The sequence below is a fragment of the Anguilla anguilla genome, chromosome 5 (genome assembly GCF_013347855.1).
Source record: "Anguilla anguilla isolate fAngAng1 chromosome 5, fAngAng1.pri, whole genome shotgun sequence".
Taxonomy (NCBI): domain Eukaryota; kingdom Metazoa; phylum Chordata; class Actinopteri; order Anguilliformes; family Anguillidae; genus Anguilla; species Anguilla anguilla.
In genome coordinates, this window is record NC_049205.1 from 58,903,986 (window position 1) to 58,921,518 (window position 17,533).

General features: G+C 46.3%; 2 protein-coding genes across 4 annotated transcripts in view; one reads left to right on the forward strand and one right to left on the reverse strand.

Annotated features, from left to right (window-relative positions):
- LOC118228251 (neural-cadherin-like) overlaps positions 1-1,491 on the forward strand; it is a 186,992-nt gene extending 185,501 nt beyond the window's left edge. The window contains exon 33 of the mRNA XM_035419621.1: positions 828-1,491. Coding sequence (XP_035275512.1) covers positions 828-1,385 — 558 coding nt within the window. The 3' untranslated portion in view covers positions 1,386-1,491. The remainder of the gene's footprint in view (positions 1-827) is intronic.
- Positions 1,492-10,155: 8,664 nt separating this feature from the next.
- The window catches only part of dpy19l3 (dpy-19 like C-mannosyltransferase 3), a 36,450-nt gene continuing 29,072 nt past the window's right edge, over positions 10,156-17,533 (reverse strand). For all 3 annotated transcript variants that reach the window (XM_035416613.1, XM_035416612.1, XM_035416614.1), the window contains 2 exons: positions 13,867-14,025; positions 10,156-11,222 (listed from right to left, as the gene is read on the reverse strand). In XM_035416613.1, coding sequence (XP_035272504.1) covers positions 11,019-11,222; positions 13,867-14,025 — 363 coding nt within the window. In that variant the 3' untranslated portion in view covers positions 10,156-11,018. The remainder of the gene's footprint in view (positions 11,223-13,866; positions 14,026-17,533) is intronic.

Below are 17,533 nucleotides of genomic sequence, written 5' to 3' on the forward strand. Positions count from 1 at the left end.
GCCTCCGTAGGGAGCTGCTGACTCAGCCTGTCAGCAGCGGGAGAGGGAAGACGAACGCTGCAGTTCCTCGCGGCGGCGATTAGTCACGGCCCGGGGGGAGCGATCCGCGCCGACGCTCCCCTACGCTGCCGCTCAGCGGCCGCCGCCGCCGCTTCCCGCGAGACCGGCGATCATCGCCGCCTGAGGAGAGCCCGCCTCGGGAGTTTCGGCGCCGACGCGGGGGCGACCGCGCCGTCGCGTTCGGAGGGGCGAGGCGGCGGCAGCGGCGGCGTTCCCCGCCCCCCCCGGTTCAGTCCGGCGACGGCGACCTGCTTTAGCTGCGTCGCGTCCGTCGCGTTTGGTTTTTTTTTTTCTCCCCGACCGCTCGGTCCTCCAGGAGGCGCTGCTCTGTTTGAAGGCAGCGGATGGACGCTCTCCGCTGTGAGTGTGGCTGCTCTGGGACCCCGGGCAGTCGCTGGGTATGAGGGGAGTGAAGACGCCGCGTTTCCACGCTGTTTATCTTTCTGTTTTTGTTCCCGTCCCTGTTTTTCCTCTGTCCTCTCTCTGCCCCGTTCTCTGCCTCTTCGTGACGTATCCTCTTTCCAATCCCCCTTTTCTCTTCCGTCTTTCTCTCGCTTGTGTTTTCTTTCTCCCTTCTCTCTCTATCATCCCCTCCCTCCCTCTCTCTCTCTCATCCCCTCCCTCCCTCTCTCTCTCTCTCATCCCCTCCCTCCCCCTCTCTCATCCTCTCTTTCTCTCTGCTCTCTCCCCCTCTCTCTCTCGTCACTCCCTCTCTCATCCTCTCCCCCTCTCTCCCTCTCCCTCTCTCTCTCTCTCTCTCTCTATAGAATGCCTATGACATGGCGGAGCTGCAGAAGTCTCTTCAGCCCAGCCCCGCCCAGTCCGTGCAGTACGGCCACTCACGGGGGGTCCACCATCACCCCCACGCCCACCAGGACACCACCAAATCCAACGCCTCCACCTCCTCCTCCTCCACCGCCGCCACCGTCCCCCTGGCCCCCCCGGCCGCCGCCAGCGCCGCCGCCGCCGCCACCATCTCCGCCACGCTGCGGCGGGACGTCCCACCCACGGGGCCCCACCCGCAGGGCCCCAGCCAGGCCGCCCTCCCCCCGCGAAAGAGCCTGTCCTTCTCCAGCCAGGACCTGGCGCGCTACCTGTGCGAGATCATCCGGGACGCCGACCAGCACCCGGAGGCCGCTCCCTTCGACTCGCTGCAGGTGTTCTCCACCGAGGGGGGGGGCTCGCCGGCCGGCTCGCTCAGCTCCTTCAGCTCCGCCGGGCCGGAGGAGCGGGAGGACCGGGCCCCCGAGTCGCTGCGGGACTGGGGGCCGCGATTCGAGAAACTCAAGGCCCTGTACGAGAGGGCCGAGGGCAGCGACCTATGACTGGGCCCGCCGGAGCCCGCCTTGCACAGACACCAGGAGGAGTACCGGAAGCTTCCGGAAAAGACTTAACTGCTCTCCACCTGACCGGTAGCACATGCCAGTCTGTGTGTGTTCATATGTCTGCACAGGGCCCCCCCCCCCCCCACCCCCCACGACTCTTGTCAGTTTCCCCCACTTTTCTTTTTGAACAGAGGACTGGGCCGCTGCCGCTTCGTGAAGCCTTGCGGTTGACAATGACTTCGGAAAGTGTTTCGCCTGTAAATCAAACGTTCGGAGCTTGGTGCAATTTAAGTAAAAAAAAAAAAGAACAAAAACAAAAAAAACAATGACAAAAAAAAAACTAAAACAGTCATGGATAATTCCTCAGATGTAAAAACAAAACAAAAAAAAAATCACTCTTCAAACTTTTTCCTGGAGTTCGCCCCTCTTTAAAAGACTGCAGCTGGGGAGGAGCTGAACACGGGGGATAATTTTCACTCAAAACTTGGTGCCAGTGCTGTGTTTTGAAAGTGCGACATTGAGGTAAAAAAAAAAGTAAAAGTGATATAAAAGTTAAATAAAAAAACAACACCGGAGGGAAAGCAATGCGGTGGGAATGGAGCGGATTCTGCCCAGCGCTCCGTGCGTTTAACGTGGCTCGATCCCCTGCTCGATGGAGGCTAATGAGGATCAGCCGGTCGGCAGTCTGCACTGCATTCTGGGAGGTTAGCGGGAGATCGACGCAAATGAGCCTGAGCCAAGATGGAGGTCGTCAGGGCCGCTGGTGCGTGGGGTCTGAGATGAGAGTGTAGAGTCCACCGGGACAAGCACGGGAGTGGGGCGGGGCGGGGCGGGGCGGGGGGGGGGGGGGAAGAGGGGAGATCTGCTGAGGAGGGAGGGGCAGAGTCACTTTAGTCTATGGCAAGTTTTACAGCTTTTAAAAGAATATATAAATGCACTTTTTTTTTAAGAAGACACACAAGTGTTGTGCGCAAGTATTTGGACAAACGATGCAGTTTGTTTGTTGTTTTGGCTCTGTGCTCCAGCTCCTTGGAGAAAAAAGATAAATGAATGTGAAGTTAAGTGCAGACTGTCAGCTTTAAAAATTGAGACTATTTACACATCCATGTCTGGTGATCCTTGTAGGAATTACAGCCCTTTTTATGCATAGCCCCCCCCCTCCCCCCCCATTTTACAAAATTGCAAAAGCAAATGGACCAATTAACATAATCTAATATGAGTCATCATATTTAAGCACTTGGTGGCAAATCCTTTGCATTTGATAAATGGCTGAAGTCTGTGACTCACAGACATCGCCAGGCGCTGGGTATCTTCCCCTGGCGATGCTCTGCCAGGCCTGCACTGCAGCCATCTTCAGGCCCTGTTTGGTTTCTGGGGCTTTTTGCCTTCAGTCTTGTCTTCAGCGAGTGAGACACATGTTCAGTTGGGTCCAGGCCGGGTGGTTGTCCTGACCGGTCAAGAACATTCCTCTTTTTGGCCCCGAAAAAACCCCCCCTCGTTCCTTTGCCAGTATGTTTGGGGTCATTTTCCCACTGCAAGGCAAAGTGCCGTCCAGTGAGTGTCGAGCCATTTGGGCTGGACCCGAGCAGACAAATCATTTCTGCACACTTCAGAGTTCACCCTGCTGCTGTCGTCATAACAGCAGTGACATCATCAGTGACGACAAGTTGAGCCGGTTCCATCAAGCCAGTTCAAGTGGCAGCCATACCATACCCAAGCCATAGCACTACCTCCACCATGTTTTACAGATGAGGTGCTCTGCATCGTGAGCAGGTCCTTTCTTTCTTCACACTCTCCTCTTTCCACCACTTTGTCACAGGTTAATACTCGTCTCGTCTGTCCATAAGACTTTTTTTATTATTTTTATTTTTTACCAGAGCTGCACAATGTTTTTTTTTTTTAATGTATTTTTCTATCGAACTCTAAGCTGGCCATTCTGTTCTTGAGGCTTACCGTGGGTTTGCAGCTGTTGTGTTGAACCCTCTGAGGTTATGCTGGTGTAGTCTTCTCCTTCTGGTGGCCTTTCACACATTTACACCTACGTCCCGGAGAGTGTTCTTGACCTGTGCGACTGTTGACCGTTATCTTCATCATCGAAGGTGTTCGTCCATTACAGTGGTCTTCTGTGGTCTACCAGGTCATTAGCTACTGGGCATTCTTTCTCCCTGCCAAAGTACTGTATCAGACGGTTGATTGTGACACACCCAATGTCTTGGCTATGTCTCCGATCAATTTATTCTGATTTTTCACCCTCACGATGGCCTCCTTTACTGGTATTGACGCTTACCTGGATTGCATGTTGAGAGACAACAGCAACAGACTCCGACTGCAAATTTCACACCGAGAATCAATTCTAGATCTTTTTAAATAGCTTTCTAGTGTGCGTGAACTATTGATGCAAAGACACACAGCTGGCCAAGAAGCAGTGGATCAGCCAACTCTCCAATTACTTTTGCTCCCCTAAAATGGGGGACTATGTATAAAAAGGGCTGTAATTCCTACATGGATCCCCGATATCTGTATTGTTAGCCACCTTGTGTAGGAGATAAACTGCACTCCTAATCTATACAAGCTGCCCAATGGCTCTGTACTAACACATAAAAATAAAACGCAGTTGGTTTTTTTTAGTGCAATTCTGAAGAAGAAGCCGTGTTTCTTCGGTTCAGACCCTGTTGTATATTTATGATAAGTATGGTGTGTGAAGACCGGGGAGATTAATTCACCGTAAGGTTAAACAAAGCAAAAGGAACGCTTTTTTTTGGATGGGGGGTGATTTGTCGCACAGGCGCGTGACTTCCCCCGCAGAGCTGGGTATTTTATATATCTCGCAGAACGGCGGCAAGTTGTGCAGCATGCATTTTGAGAACGTGTCGAAAGCTCCCTTTTTTGGTTTTTATCATTCGCGTCTCCTTTTAAAAAAAAAAAAAAGAATTGAACGGGAATATACGTTTAGCGTGACAGCGCGAGCGGAAAAAGATAGGAGTGCGTTAAAGGCTGTCAGGGCGATAATCCTAATGCAAGTTGATAGCTGGGCTGTCACGCCCTGAACGGAGGACACCAGGCATCTCGCGGCAAGCTCAAAGTGCGCGATTCGGAAACGGATTTCAGAATGTGCCGATTTTAAAAGGTAGCAATGCAAGCTGAAATAGGATTCCAAGGGGGGAAATTAGGAACACTTCTGTGACGGGATGATTTTAAAATAAAAAAAAGAAAGAAAGAAATCTTGGGTGGGAGCGTGAGGATGAGGCCAGTTTCTAGAATGTTCTCTAGAAAATATAGCTTGTAAGAGTGTTGTTGGGGGACACATATGACCATGACCTCAAAAGAAATTATAAATGTGTATATTTTATATGTTTTATTCACAAAATTTTTAAATTTAATTTAGCCAGTGTGTACCTCCAGTGGCAAACCTAACCCCTGATAATCTTGATTCTAGTTTACAGTGAATATACAGATTGTGGTTTATTTTGTAAATAGTAAAAATGGAAAAATACAACTTTTGGCTGCATAAAAAAAGTGAAACTTACTAATGGGAGCACCACAGTATAAGTAATCTCTGGCTTCTTTGAAAGTGGATGTGAATTTTACTGTTATTACCATTTTATTTAATATTTCTCATTAGTTTATATTTACAGCATTTGAAACATTTTTTAAATAAATATCTTTGATAACGTGACTGGTTTGTGCTCGTGAAATGCTTTGTCTTGCGGTATAACAGCAGAACACAGCGCGTGCCGTGTCCATTTGAACACAGCGCGTGCCATGTCCATTTGAACACAGCGCGTGCGATGTCCGTTTAACGGGTCCTCAGACCCTACCACGGGACGTGATGGGAGGGAGGGAGGAAGAAGACACCGGAGTAATGGGAGATGACCTTAAAGTGAAGGAAATTTTGGCATTATAGTGCTTCGTACACACTGACAGGACTGTTTCCAATTAATCAATTAAAAAATACATATTCTACATAGTTTTCTTTGCTTCTTTGCTTGTCTTTGCACAGCTGCAAAAATAATGAAGTTACACTTTCCCTTTATATTTACGTTGTATAAAAAGATTATGCAAATGAGTCCAATTGAAATTCTTATTCAGAATCAAAATTAATGTTGAGATTTTTTAATTGAGTGGAAAAAAAGAACTTCCTAACCCCTCAGGCCAGATGTTAACTTAGTTAAAGATTCACAGCAATCTCAGAGGTGTCAGAATTTATTTCCCCTGCTGGAGTGTTGGGTGCAGCATCTTCTGATTGTTTCCTTTAAATTCTTTATTTGCCTATTGAGGGAAAAATATTATTTAACGCTTAATGAGAGTGTGGAATCAACAGTATCAACATATCTTAATTATACATTTCTAAAAATGAAAAAAAAAATCCAGCTTTAATAAAAACTTTATAATTATATTAAAAAGTGTTGGAAAATATTTACACAAGATTTACACTGTGCACTTATGCTCAACAGAGAAACAGTCAGTGGATTTTTTAAATCTGCACAGCCCCCCACCCCCCAGCCCCACAGGCTACTTCTTAACGACACATTTGCGAGCATTTATTCATGTTTGAATAACCATCAACAATGTCCAAACAAACAGGAAATCTTGAAATCTTGGGAATCGGCTGCATGTTTGCTGAGCAGCTGGCTTTCTCCCTCTGTCCTCTGTCTGCTAGGCCGCTGCATTCTACAGAATTGTTTGCATCCAGAATGACAAAATGGCCGCCCAACATGGAAGGAGCAAAGGTAAAGTGGTGTATGTGTTTGTGTTGGAGCAGTCTCTACTTTTTTTTTTTTTTTTTTTGCCATTTTTCTCCCATTTTCTCCCCAATGTAGTTGTCATACCAATTCCCCGTGTGTATCACGGTCCTGGTCGATCCTCTGTCGGTCTGGGGAGGGTGTAGACTAGCAGGCTCTACCTTAAAAAGATTTTGAGCCACACAGGCTAAATGAAGGCACTGGTGGATTATTCCAGGGTTAAATTAGCACACATCCACAGGAGCAGCGCAGAAATAACCAAACTCTCAACCTTCAAGGTTTTTTCTTCAGGTTTACAGCCCAATTGAATAGAGTCGCTGTTGTGTGGAAGCCCCCTCAACAAAACCCCTGACCCCATAGTTAATTCTAGGGTGTCACTTATCTTGTTGAATTTACAGTACAGCATCTTTGAAACGGTTCATATAAATGTTAGAACTCCTGCTGAAAACATCTGGTATTACATGTTATCTGGTAATTACATTTCTTCTTTTTTTTACCACCAATATTTAGTGACGTTTTTCTCATTTACATTTTCTGAAGCTGTGGAACATCCTTATGCTGCTTAGGTTATTTCAAGCTCTGCTACAGAAGTCATTTAAGAAAAAATGTTTTCCCAGAAGTTAAATTACCATATACAATATAGTATGCAATTATGAAGCATTTATAACTGTGTTGTTATAGTCATTCTCATTTATTACACATTTATAATCTTGTGTTAGCAGTTCTTCCTGCTTTGAGTGATTAGATTTGTCCACCAAGGTTCGACCGCTGTAGTTTCGGGGTCCACCCTGCTGGTGTGATGAGCAATTTGGGGGTCCCTTCACCGCCACTTAGGGCCCCCCAAAATTTATGCACGACTGCAGGTAAGTTTGTGATTCATGTAAGGTATCAAACGTCAGAAATATGATTTACAAATACTCATCACTCATTACTCAACAGACATTCCTATCCAGAGCTGCATATATGGTCTATTTACTGTGCAAATAGGTATTTGCAGAAGAAATTTTCTTACTGAAGGCTACCAGGCGTACACAGTACCAGGCATTTGAATTAAAAACTCGCTTTCAGCTACGGGCTCAGGTAAACTTGGCAACAGTGTCACCTTAGAGCAATTATATTCAAATTTGCTTTTTTTTCACCATTCCTGGCGAGTACTTGTTCAAACTTTGTTGGGAACATAATGTCACAAGACGTTTAATTACAATTCCGCAGCGAGTGCAAATAAGCTTAGTTAACTTGTTCGTAAATTTTTTTTTTTTTTTTTTGCATTTTCCTTTTTCCAGAACGTTGTGAGTAATTCGGCATGTAGAGGGGTTGTTATTTACAGTGCTCAGTATGAAGTAAAACGCCTCCTTTGGTGCTAATTAGGGGCAGCTGTGCGGGAACATTATGTGGAATTAACGGTTTTCTGCGAGAAGGATTTGGCCTCTCCCTTTCCGCACACACCAGTCGCGTTTCGTTCTTGCTTTGTGCAACAACAAAAAAAAGCAAACAAAAAATCTTTTCTCGCAGGCTAAACATATCTGGTGCCACGGTGCTCTGAATAGACACAAAGTCTCATTTCGCATATCGCGGCTTGTTGCCTCCTGTCAACTTGCGAGCAGGAAGCTGTGAGCGTGGTGGATGAAGCACTTGTTTAAAATTTGCATTTCACAGTTTGAAGCTAACGAGGGGGGTTGGTTGGTTCCAGCTAAATAAATTGATTGTGTGTAAAATATGGGCAGTGTAAGTTGCGTAGCCGTGTAACGCCAAATTCCTAAGTGTGAATGCAGTGTGTAAAATGTTGGAAACTGAACAAATTGACCAAATTGAACTGAGTGGGCAAATCTGATAATTAAGAAATACTGCACGGGAGCATTCACCATACAGCACGGCCTCGAGTGCCGTATTTCTTTTATAAAATAGTTACAACAAATAGAAACAATTAACTGATGATACAATAGTACAATATTTTTAAATATTTCTTAATGCTTTGTGTGCAGGATAAAACTGTTCGCAAACAGGCTGTTTGAATAACTGTCACTGTTCCGAATTTATGATTACTGTACAACACGGTCTCAGCTAGTCAGCATCCAGGATCAAAACATTTTTATAATTAGCAAATAATTATACTAAAGATGATGATGATGATGATGATAATGATGATTATAATAATTATTATTATTATTTGTACAGCTCTGGTTTTAGAATAAAAAGCTCAGATCTATCATCTTTTGGGGCCAAAGCCAGTTTCATACAAAAAAAAAAACTTTTGCAAAGCGAACAAATTTTTGCTTCTTGACAAAAACAAAAAAAAAACCTGAGTGAAAAAGATGAAATATTCCCAGACTCACCTTTGGCAACTTTGCACTTGTAATGTTTTTGAGATATATCAGAAGAAGCTCTTTTTTTTTTTTGCTTTGTGTGAGCCGTATCGAGTCTGGCTTGATTTGGCATTCCACTCTCCTTCAGCCAGAACGTGCACGGAAAGCGGATTAAAGAAAGGTCAAGCAAAACCAAGTGTAAAAAAAAAAAATCTTTTATTTTACGAAAACAAGAAAAATCCAAGGAAAACAGCTAGCCCACTGAACATATCTAGCACCCAGGGAACAGCACTTACATTTGTTCAGGACATGAGAACAACAGATAAATAAAAATGAACTCGAAAACAATACCAATACTCAGTTCATAAAAATCAAACTAGTGCAATTTATCCAGTCATATCAAGCAGGTAACAGCTATGCATTTTGCAAATGGAAAAAACTAGACAAAGAAAACAACTCACAAATATGAAGGCACCCTGGATTGTTTTATGAGAAATTAAAACCAAGGCAGGAAGTTTGGTTGGAATTATTATTTTTTACAGGAAGCATGTTGAATATGTGACTACCTTGCAGACCTGGGTCAAATACGTATTTGTTTTGGATTTAAATACTTTTCTGTGCTCTGTTGATTTTGCCTGGTGTAATTGAGCCTGCCAATATGATCAGAAGGCGGGGTTTGCACTTTTTGATGAGAGTAGGTAATTGGTTCCAATATACCAGACAGGATCAGTAAATCATAGAAAAGTATTAGAGTATCTAAAACAAATACGTATTTGACCCAGATCTGCTACCATCCCAATTAGATTCTGTCAGCGTTGAATGATAACCACGTGGTCAACTACGGCCGTTGTAAAGAGGAGCTGTGGACGCTCTTGTAGCAGTGGTTGCTGAAATTTGAGTTATTTCTTCTGCACTTAAAACTGGGGAAATACTCCATGAGTTCGGGGGTTTTTTGTTTAGAAAAGCAAGCATAGACGTAGGCTACTAGTACACTGACCTGGTCACCTTTTTCTTTTTAGCATAACAACCATCCTGTTCAAAGAGGAATTTAGGGAAACACTTGAAGCACATTCAAATAATTACAGATGAAATGATATACTGCATCCATACAAGGGCGGTTTACACTGTTTCACACGGTTGACAACGAGGGTCTTTCTGCACGAATAACGTGGCAAAACTGTAAACTTTATTCAGTTCGCGTCATAACTTCTCACTGTTACACGCCAACTGTCTGAAAAGACCGTCAGTAGACCTGGTAAAAACCACAACTTTAAAAGGCACTTACTTTCAAGTTGCTCGTTTAAAAGATTCAACCGAACACACAGCAGATAAAAGGTATGTCAGACGAGTAAAATAACATGATGGGTTAGGTATTTCACATTGTCGTGTTCTGTCAGTGCCAACCATAAAAAAACACAAGTCACTACCAGTTAGTTCAATACTAATTCAAAATATTTAGTCGTTCTACAGCAAGTAAAGTGTTCAGTTTGTTTGATGAGTTAGGATTCCGAATATACACGGGAATTAACCAATCAAATCAATAAAACTACAAAACTACAGCAACTACTTGTGTGTACCTGAGCTGCCCAAACCATTAGATACTGTCAAATGCCTTTCATTACGTGACGGCTTTAGCAGGACAAGGGGGGTGTGATAATTTTAGCCGGACGGGGGACGGGGGGTGGGGGGGGGGATTGTGACATTCATTTTTGCCACTGCAAAAAAAAAAAAAAAAAAAAAAAAGGCTGAAAAGAGAACAGTTCTGGCAAATATAGACGAAGAAGCAGATGAATGATTCACAAGGTTAATAACACGGTCGCGATAATTTAGATGGAATCATTAATACGCGCATTTCTGAAGAGTTTTTCAAAACCCGTAACTGTCACCCTTTCAAGGGAGGGCCAGGCATTTAATTAGCGAAGGCATTTGCGATGACAGAACGGCCGCCGTTCATGATAAGCCCGAATGACGCCGCAAAAGTTGTCATTCCATTTAGCCACGGGGTGGGGGGGGGGGGGGGGGTGTGTGTGGGAGGGAGGGACAAAATGACATCCCGGAGAACAAGGGAGCTCAGACACGACACACTTCTGCATTACAAACAACTGGAAAACCTAACGTACAGACATTTACCTGTAGTGTACAATTACAAAAAGGGGGGTGGGGCTCATTGTCGAGTGTAAAAGGGACATGGCACAAGCAGACTTGGTGAAATGGCACGTTTGGCAAATGTGTGACGAAGCGTTTGGCTGCGGGGGCCTGCCGAGACGCAATCCCAGAATGCTCTGCTGTCTGAACACTCTCTCTCTCTTTCTCTCTCTCTCTCTCTCTGTTTATTATTTTTTAAAACCAATCTGAAAGGGGGGGGGGAATGTAAACATGGTCACGCTGCTTCCCTGACGCTGCGGCACCGTAGCCCGCCGTCACCATCGGTAGCGAGCCCCCCGCTGGGATATTTCCACCAGCTCCGGGAGATGGTGGGGTGTTAAAAAAATAGGGTGGAGAAGCATTCGTGGGTCTCTGTGAGGGCGGAGGCCGATGGGGGGCGGAGACCGAGCGTGTGAAGAAGATGGTCGCCGGCGGGGAGAGCGCTACGCGTCGGGCTCGCCCGCCCTCCCGCCGGCCCTCGCTCTCTTCTTGCCCTTCCTCAGCTTGTACGCGTGGAACGTCTTGTTCCTGAAGACGCGGGTGAAGAGGGCGCCGAACTCCGGCCCGTCCCTCTTGATCTCCTCGCAGAAGCGGGGGTGGGGGGCGGGGACCAGGTCCGGGTCGTTCTCCCCCGGGCCGTCCATGATCTGCGGGACACACCCACGGTGACACGCTCACAGTCAGCAGGACCGCGCTACGGTAACGCCACACATCCTCCCACAAGATCACCTGACGTCGCTCACACCTCCCACAATCGGCCTGTAGGTGTGTCTTCTATTTTTGAAGGTGCTTGTCAGTTAAATCTATATCAATCATATATTTTGGAAATCCCCACGCAGCAATAATTAACAGAACCATGTGCAATTGGGAAATTAAATTGGAGACATTTTACACATTGGGTCTTTAATCTGATTGGTTATTGCACAATGTTTTCATGTCATTCTAGTCACCCTCCTGGCTTGCCTCACATCGCCGGCTATCCCCCAGCATGCCTTACAGACGCGAAGAATGAATGGAAATGAATGGAGGCCATAAAAATTAGCTTCTCATCAGAGGATGTGTGGCTTTAGCCTTACAGTCACAGCAACACTGAGCCAGCCGGATTACAGAAAAAACCCCTCCCACTGGGCAAGATTGACAGTTAACACGGAAACCTGGCAGCCCGGCTTCCGACTGAAAAAAAGCCCTCTATAAAAACGCAATGACGATCCCCGAGAGGGAGTTCTGGTTGGCTGCACACTCTGCACAACAGCGCCTCCTCTGGCCGGTCTGCTGTGTGCAGTCTGCCTGGGCAGCCCAGCAGCTGTGGCCGCGCCCCCCTGACAAACCGCCAGAGCACGCGCTCACAAACCGCCGGGAGTACACACAGGGACTACAAACCCGGGCGAGAAAAGTAGGGAAAGAGGTGTCGATAAAAAAGTGAAAGCACTGGCAGCTGTGGGTGTGTAAATCACGGCAGGCTGGGTCCAGGTTTCCCTTCGATTCAGGCGCTCATCCCTCAAAGCCTTCGGCTGGCTGGCGTCTGGTCGTGTCAGAGGAAAAATTATTTCAAAGCGCACCGTTTTTATCGATTTCAACCAGAAGCCAGGCCGCACTTTCGCCTTCCCTGCGCTAAATTGCTGAAGATAAGTGGGTCTGGCCTCGCTAAGCATCTGGGTGGGCTTCCTCCCCAGAGCATTAATGAGTCAGAGGGGCAGGCCTGTCCTCTGGCCCGGGATAAATGCAGAGTGCCTGTAGACATGCCATCGCTGGCACTTATCTGAAGGGGAAGGGTGTCAACACAGGCGGCCCGCTTCCAAAACGAGCTGTCTCACCCGGGACACCCTTCTCTCGTCAACCCCCCCCCACCTCACAGCTTACTGGCTGCCTGCACTGGTCAGCTTACCCCCCCCCCGCCACGGAAAAACAAAACGTTGCACGCGTGACGTTAAATTTCTGAAAGCAGGCAGCCGGGCTCAGGAAACTGGCCGGGCCTGTGTTAAGCAGAGCAGCCTGGGCGGGGCCTCTGCAGCAGTCTGAGGTGAGACTGTGATAAACTTCACAACAAACAGAAGCGCCCCAACACCTGCTCACCCCCCCTCCCCCCTCCCCGGCGCGAAAAAACCGAGAGACCGAACTGCTGACGCAAACCCTCGCCGCCTGCCAGCGCTCAGTCAAGCTAACGAGCGGCGCTCGTTATCCGCCCAATCGCGGGCCAGGCGGAGAGAGCGAGCGGCCTCTCGCCCGCAGGTCCGTGTCTTTAGCACGTCCGCCGGTGGAATTAGAGGCTGTCCGCGCCGCGCTGTAATTGGCCGCCCCCGTAAACCCCCCCCGCCCCCCCCGTGCGCGCTTTGAGAAACGCTGGAATGACACGGGCTTGACAGACAGGCGCTGGTTATTTACGGAAAACGAGTTCGAACCCCACGCCCGCTCCCCCCCCCCCCCTCTCCTTTCGCACATGTCAACCTGAGCGAGAACCGCACGTGCACTCTCCCTCACCCCCCCTCTCTCTCTCTCCCACACACGCGGAACATCTCTCCCTCACACACACACACACACGCACGCACACCTGCGCTAATTCAAAGGAAGACAGAAGCACAATGTCACTCTTGCTCGGATGTACAAATGCTGTTTAACTCTGGCACGTACACTACCTGCATACCAGCTGTGTCGCGCGAAGAAGAATTCCCTCACACACGCGTGCACACAAACACACACACACACGCGCACACACACACACACACACACACACACACACATACCCCATCAGAACAGAAACACACAACAGCCTCAGCGCTCTCCCTCTCTCTCTCTCTCTCTCTCTCATACACACAGGCATTAGAAAATACCCACATTGCACATTTCTGAAAACACAAATAGATGAGTCAGTTCTCTCACTTTTCTGAAACACATAAAAAACTGTGGGTGTGTTTGCGTGTGAGTATGAATGTGTGTGTGTGTGTGTGCACACGTGTGTGAGTATGTATGTGAGTGTATGTGTGTGTGTGTGTGTGTGTGTGTGTGTGTGTGTATGTAAGTGTATGTATGTGAGTGAATGTGTGTGTGTGCATGTGTGTGTATGTATGTGAGTAAATGTGTGTGTGTGCATGTGTGTGTATGTATGTGAGTGTATGTGTGTGTGTGCATGTGTGTGTATGTATGTGAGTGAATGTGTGTGTGTGCATGTGTGTGTGTGCGTGAGTGAGTGAATGTGTGTGTGTGCATGTATGCGTGTGTGTGTGTGTGTGTGTGTGTGTGTGTGTGTGCGTGTGTGTGTGTGTGTGAGAGAGTACAGACAGCGCAGACACCTACATGCCCGTTGGCCACGTCCAGCAGGTCGCGCAGACGGCAGCCCCGGCTGTGCCTCCTCTCGTAGCAGATGCTGTCCTCCAGGACCACGTAATCCGCCCCCGCCGCCCGCAGGATCCTGTGCACCTCCTCGGGGGGCTGCCGGGCGTACACCTGGTACACCTGCCGGATCAGCGCACAGCACCGGAGTCAGGCGCACCGCAACGCTAACAACCAGAGCGGCCATGCTACGGCTCCCGGCCTGAATGGCGGAAAACTACAAACTACAATAATTTTCTTTTTTAAAACTACAATCCCATCAGCCTCGGTGTCTCAGCCACACCCACAAAAACTACAATCCCATCAGCCCCGGTGTGTCTCAGCCACACCCACAAAAACTACAATCCCATCAGCCCTGGTGCGTCTCAGCCACACCCACAGCTATTAGGTTTAGATAGGCCCACAGTGTTACTACAGGAATAACAGTAACTGCACAGCCGGGAAGATGCATTATTGAAACGTGAACTCAGTGTCTCACTATCATGGTCCTACCATTCCCTTGGCTTTCACGGTAGCCGAGCTCTCGGTGAGCTCGTGCGCAGTACACTGACGTTTCGTTTTGAGGGTCGCGGTTCGCAGAAACACACGTTGCAGGACTGGAAAAGGGTCGGGCCGTCAGCACAACCACACTGAAAGAAAAAACGTCTGCCGCACCCAAATGACTGCTCATAAAATTCAGCACCTTTCACTTAGCGGTGGAAAGTACTTTGCCTTGTTGTGAGATCTAAGGGAATTATCTCCGGGAAATAAGCAGTTAGAATTGTCCCTGAGAAGTAGCCTATATTGTGTTTGATGAGCACCATTTCCCAGAACCCCCGTTACAGAGTAAATTTACATCCTTGTGTTCTGGAAGCGAGACAGCTTACTAACGACACAAATGTTCAGGCACTGCTTGTTTGTGCAAAATAATCATCATTTTAATAATAGTTTTATTTTTTATAGCATCGTTCTCAAACCGAAGGTCAATTTACAAAGTGCATTGTTCCACTGCATAGAAAGGGAGACTCAAAGGTCCTTCAGAGTTATTTCTTCTTGAATTTAAAGCATTCGTTCACCCCAAGTTTTTTACTCTATGTTGCTGTTGTTGTTGCTGTTATCATTATTATACCAATTTATAAATAGAATAATAATCAAGTTTCTTTTTGATAAAATGCATGTCATATCTAAACATGGAAGCTGGAGGTCTGACACAACATATTAACTTCACTTCTGATTTACATAACATGTTTTTTTTCACCAACCAGTTGTGATGCAGAGATCATTATACACCTTCTTATTACTTCAGTAGTCCTGACTGTACCATAGGAACTATATAGGCAAGCATCATGGCTCGTTTGTATATGTGTACTAGAGCTATGACTCAGGGTCTAAGATTCAGGGGCAAAGACTCAGGGGCTAAGACTCAAGGAATAAGATTCAGGGGCTAAGATTCATGAGCGAAGACTCAGATGCTAAGACTCAAGAGCTAAGACTCTAAGATTTAGGGGCTAAGACTCATGGGCTAAATGCTAGTCTATTTACTAGGCTGTCCACTAAACCTGAACTTATGAATATTAATTTAGAAAGGAAGAAACATATCAGAAATATTTAACTTTACAATAAAATAAAATGTTATTATTTTCCTGTTACATGTGTATGCAGTAAAAATATACCCTGAGCATACATATTTTTATACATACTTCTCATGGTTATTAACACTTCACAGTACAAAGGCAGTGATTGCACAGATTCTTTAATATCAGAGTACACATTTTCTTCGGCTCTTTATGTATAGTATATATAGTATATCTATTAAAAACGATGACTTCGATCGCACGGGGTCGTTAACGAAAGTAGGTGGCAGTGAACAAAACTCCCAAAAACAGACAGGCAAGCACATTCTGCGTCGCATTTAGACAGACGCATATCAGACAGCCAGCGCTTTTAACAGAGATGTAGCGTGGAACTGGAGATGAACGCATTAGCATTTACAGGCGCAGCGACAGCGCGACCGTCCGCCCCCCCCCCCCCCCCCCCCCCCCCCCCCCCCCCCCGCTGTTAATATTTCAGGGTTTCGCCTGGCTCCTCGCGGCATTGTTGTTTGTGTATGGTGAGTGACCTCCAAAACTGCACGATCCGCAGGATCACTGCTCGCGTCCCCCCCCCCCTCCTTTAAAATTCGACACCCGCGGAAGCCCCTGCGTTTGATAAGAGCGCAGCCTCATTAGTCACTTTCACACGGAGGACGGCGCGCGGAGGCCGCCGCCGCCGCCGCCCACGGAGAGAGCCGGAACGATTTGTACCCGCCTCGCAATCACCCAGATTCCGCGGCGCGACAGCTCGGCAAGGTTACAAAAATAAAAACGAACCAAAATCCTCCCCACCGCCATCACTTTCCCTCTCTAATGGAGAATATTTCCATCACCGTTACAGAAATGCACATATATATATATATATATAGCTGAAATATCTAATAATTAGAAAAAAATCCCTGCATTAATCCTGACCTGTATACCCACAGATATACAAATGTATAAAATACAGAAAATATATATTTTTTTAAATGAATAAAACTTTCTGGAGCAGGAAAGAAGAGGAAACCTGTTCTGAGAGGAGAGGAGGCAGACTTTTCTCTTTGGCAAACTGCCATTATTAAGCCCGCTTTTATCCAGTCGCGGGACTTCCTTATTTCATCCCGCAGACTAGCTTTACTTGACAGAATTCTGCTGCGGGGTTTGAAATGTAAAAAAATGAACACGTCAGTACTTGACGTAAAAAAAAAAAAAAAGCGCTATTAATAAAAAGGGCCGTCATCCTTCAGGCATATACTTTAGAAATAACGAGCAAATCTATTTAATTAGATATTGGTCAATTTACCTCATTTATGCAAATACACTTACTGATACACAGTTCGGCATTTATTAATCGTTTAATTGAACATTTAAATATATATTTGCATATTAATTACAGGGAATGCTGTGCGTATCTGTTCAGAGCTTCTGATCACTGACAAGTAATAATTCAGTAAAACAAATAGACGTCAGTGAGAAACAACTGTCAGTGATATTTTATAGCCCAGTGCAAGCACAGCCATGCTAATTACCTGTCATGATGTATTAAACTAATTGGCTAATAAGCCAATATGATTATCAACATTCATCTTGTGTCACAACGTGTTTACTTCTCACTTGGGTTGTCCTGTTGTCTGTAATGCGAATAGGACAACCCTACCCCCCACCCTCCCCTCCCCTCCCCTCCCACACACACACCCTACAGTAGCATCTACAGGTTACTATGGTATGTCTGTCACACAGGTCATAACAGTACACGGCAGTAATTATACACTCTCACGTCATTAAGCTGTCTCTTTCAGGGTATGCAGGACTGATTTACCTGTCTATATCAGTTTATATAGGAGTGATGTACCTGTCTCAAGGTATATAGGTTTACCTGTCTCAGGGTATATAGGAGTGATTTACCTGTCTCAGGGTATATAAAAGTAATTTACCCGTCTCAGGGTATATAGTAGTGATTTACCTGTTTCAGGGTATGTAAGAGTGATTTACCTGTCTCAGGGTATATAGTAGTGATTTACCTGTTTCAGGGTATATAAGAGTGATTTACCTGTCTCAGGGTATATAGTAGTGATTTA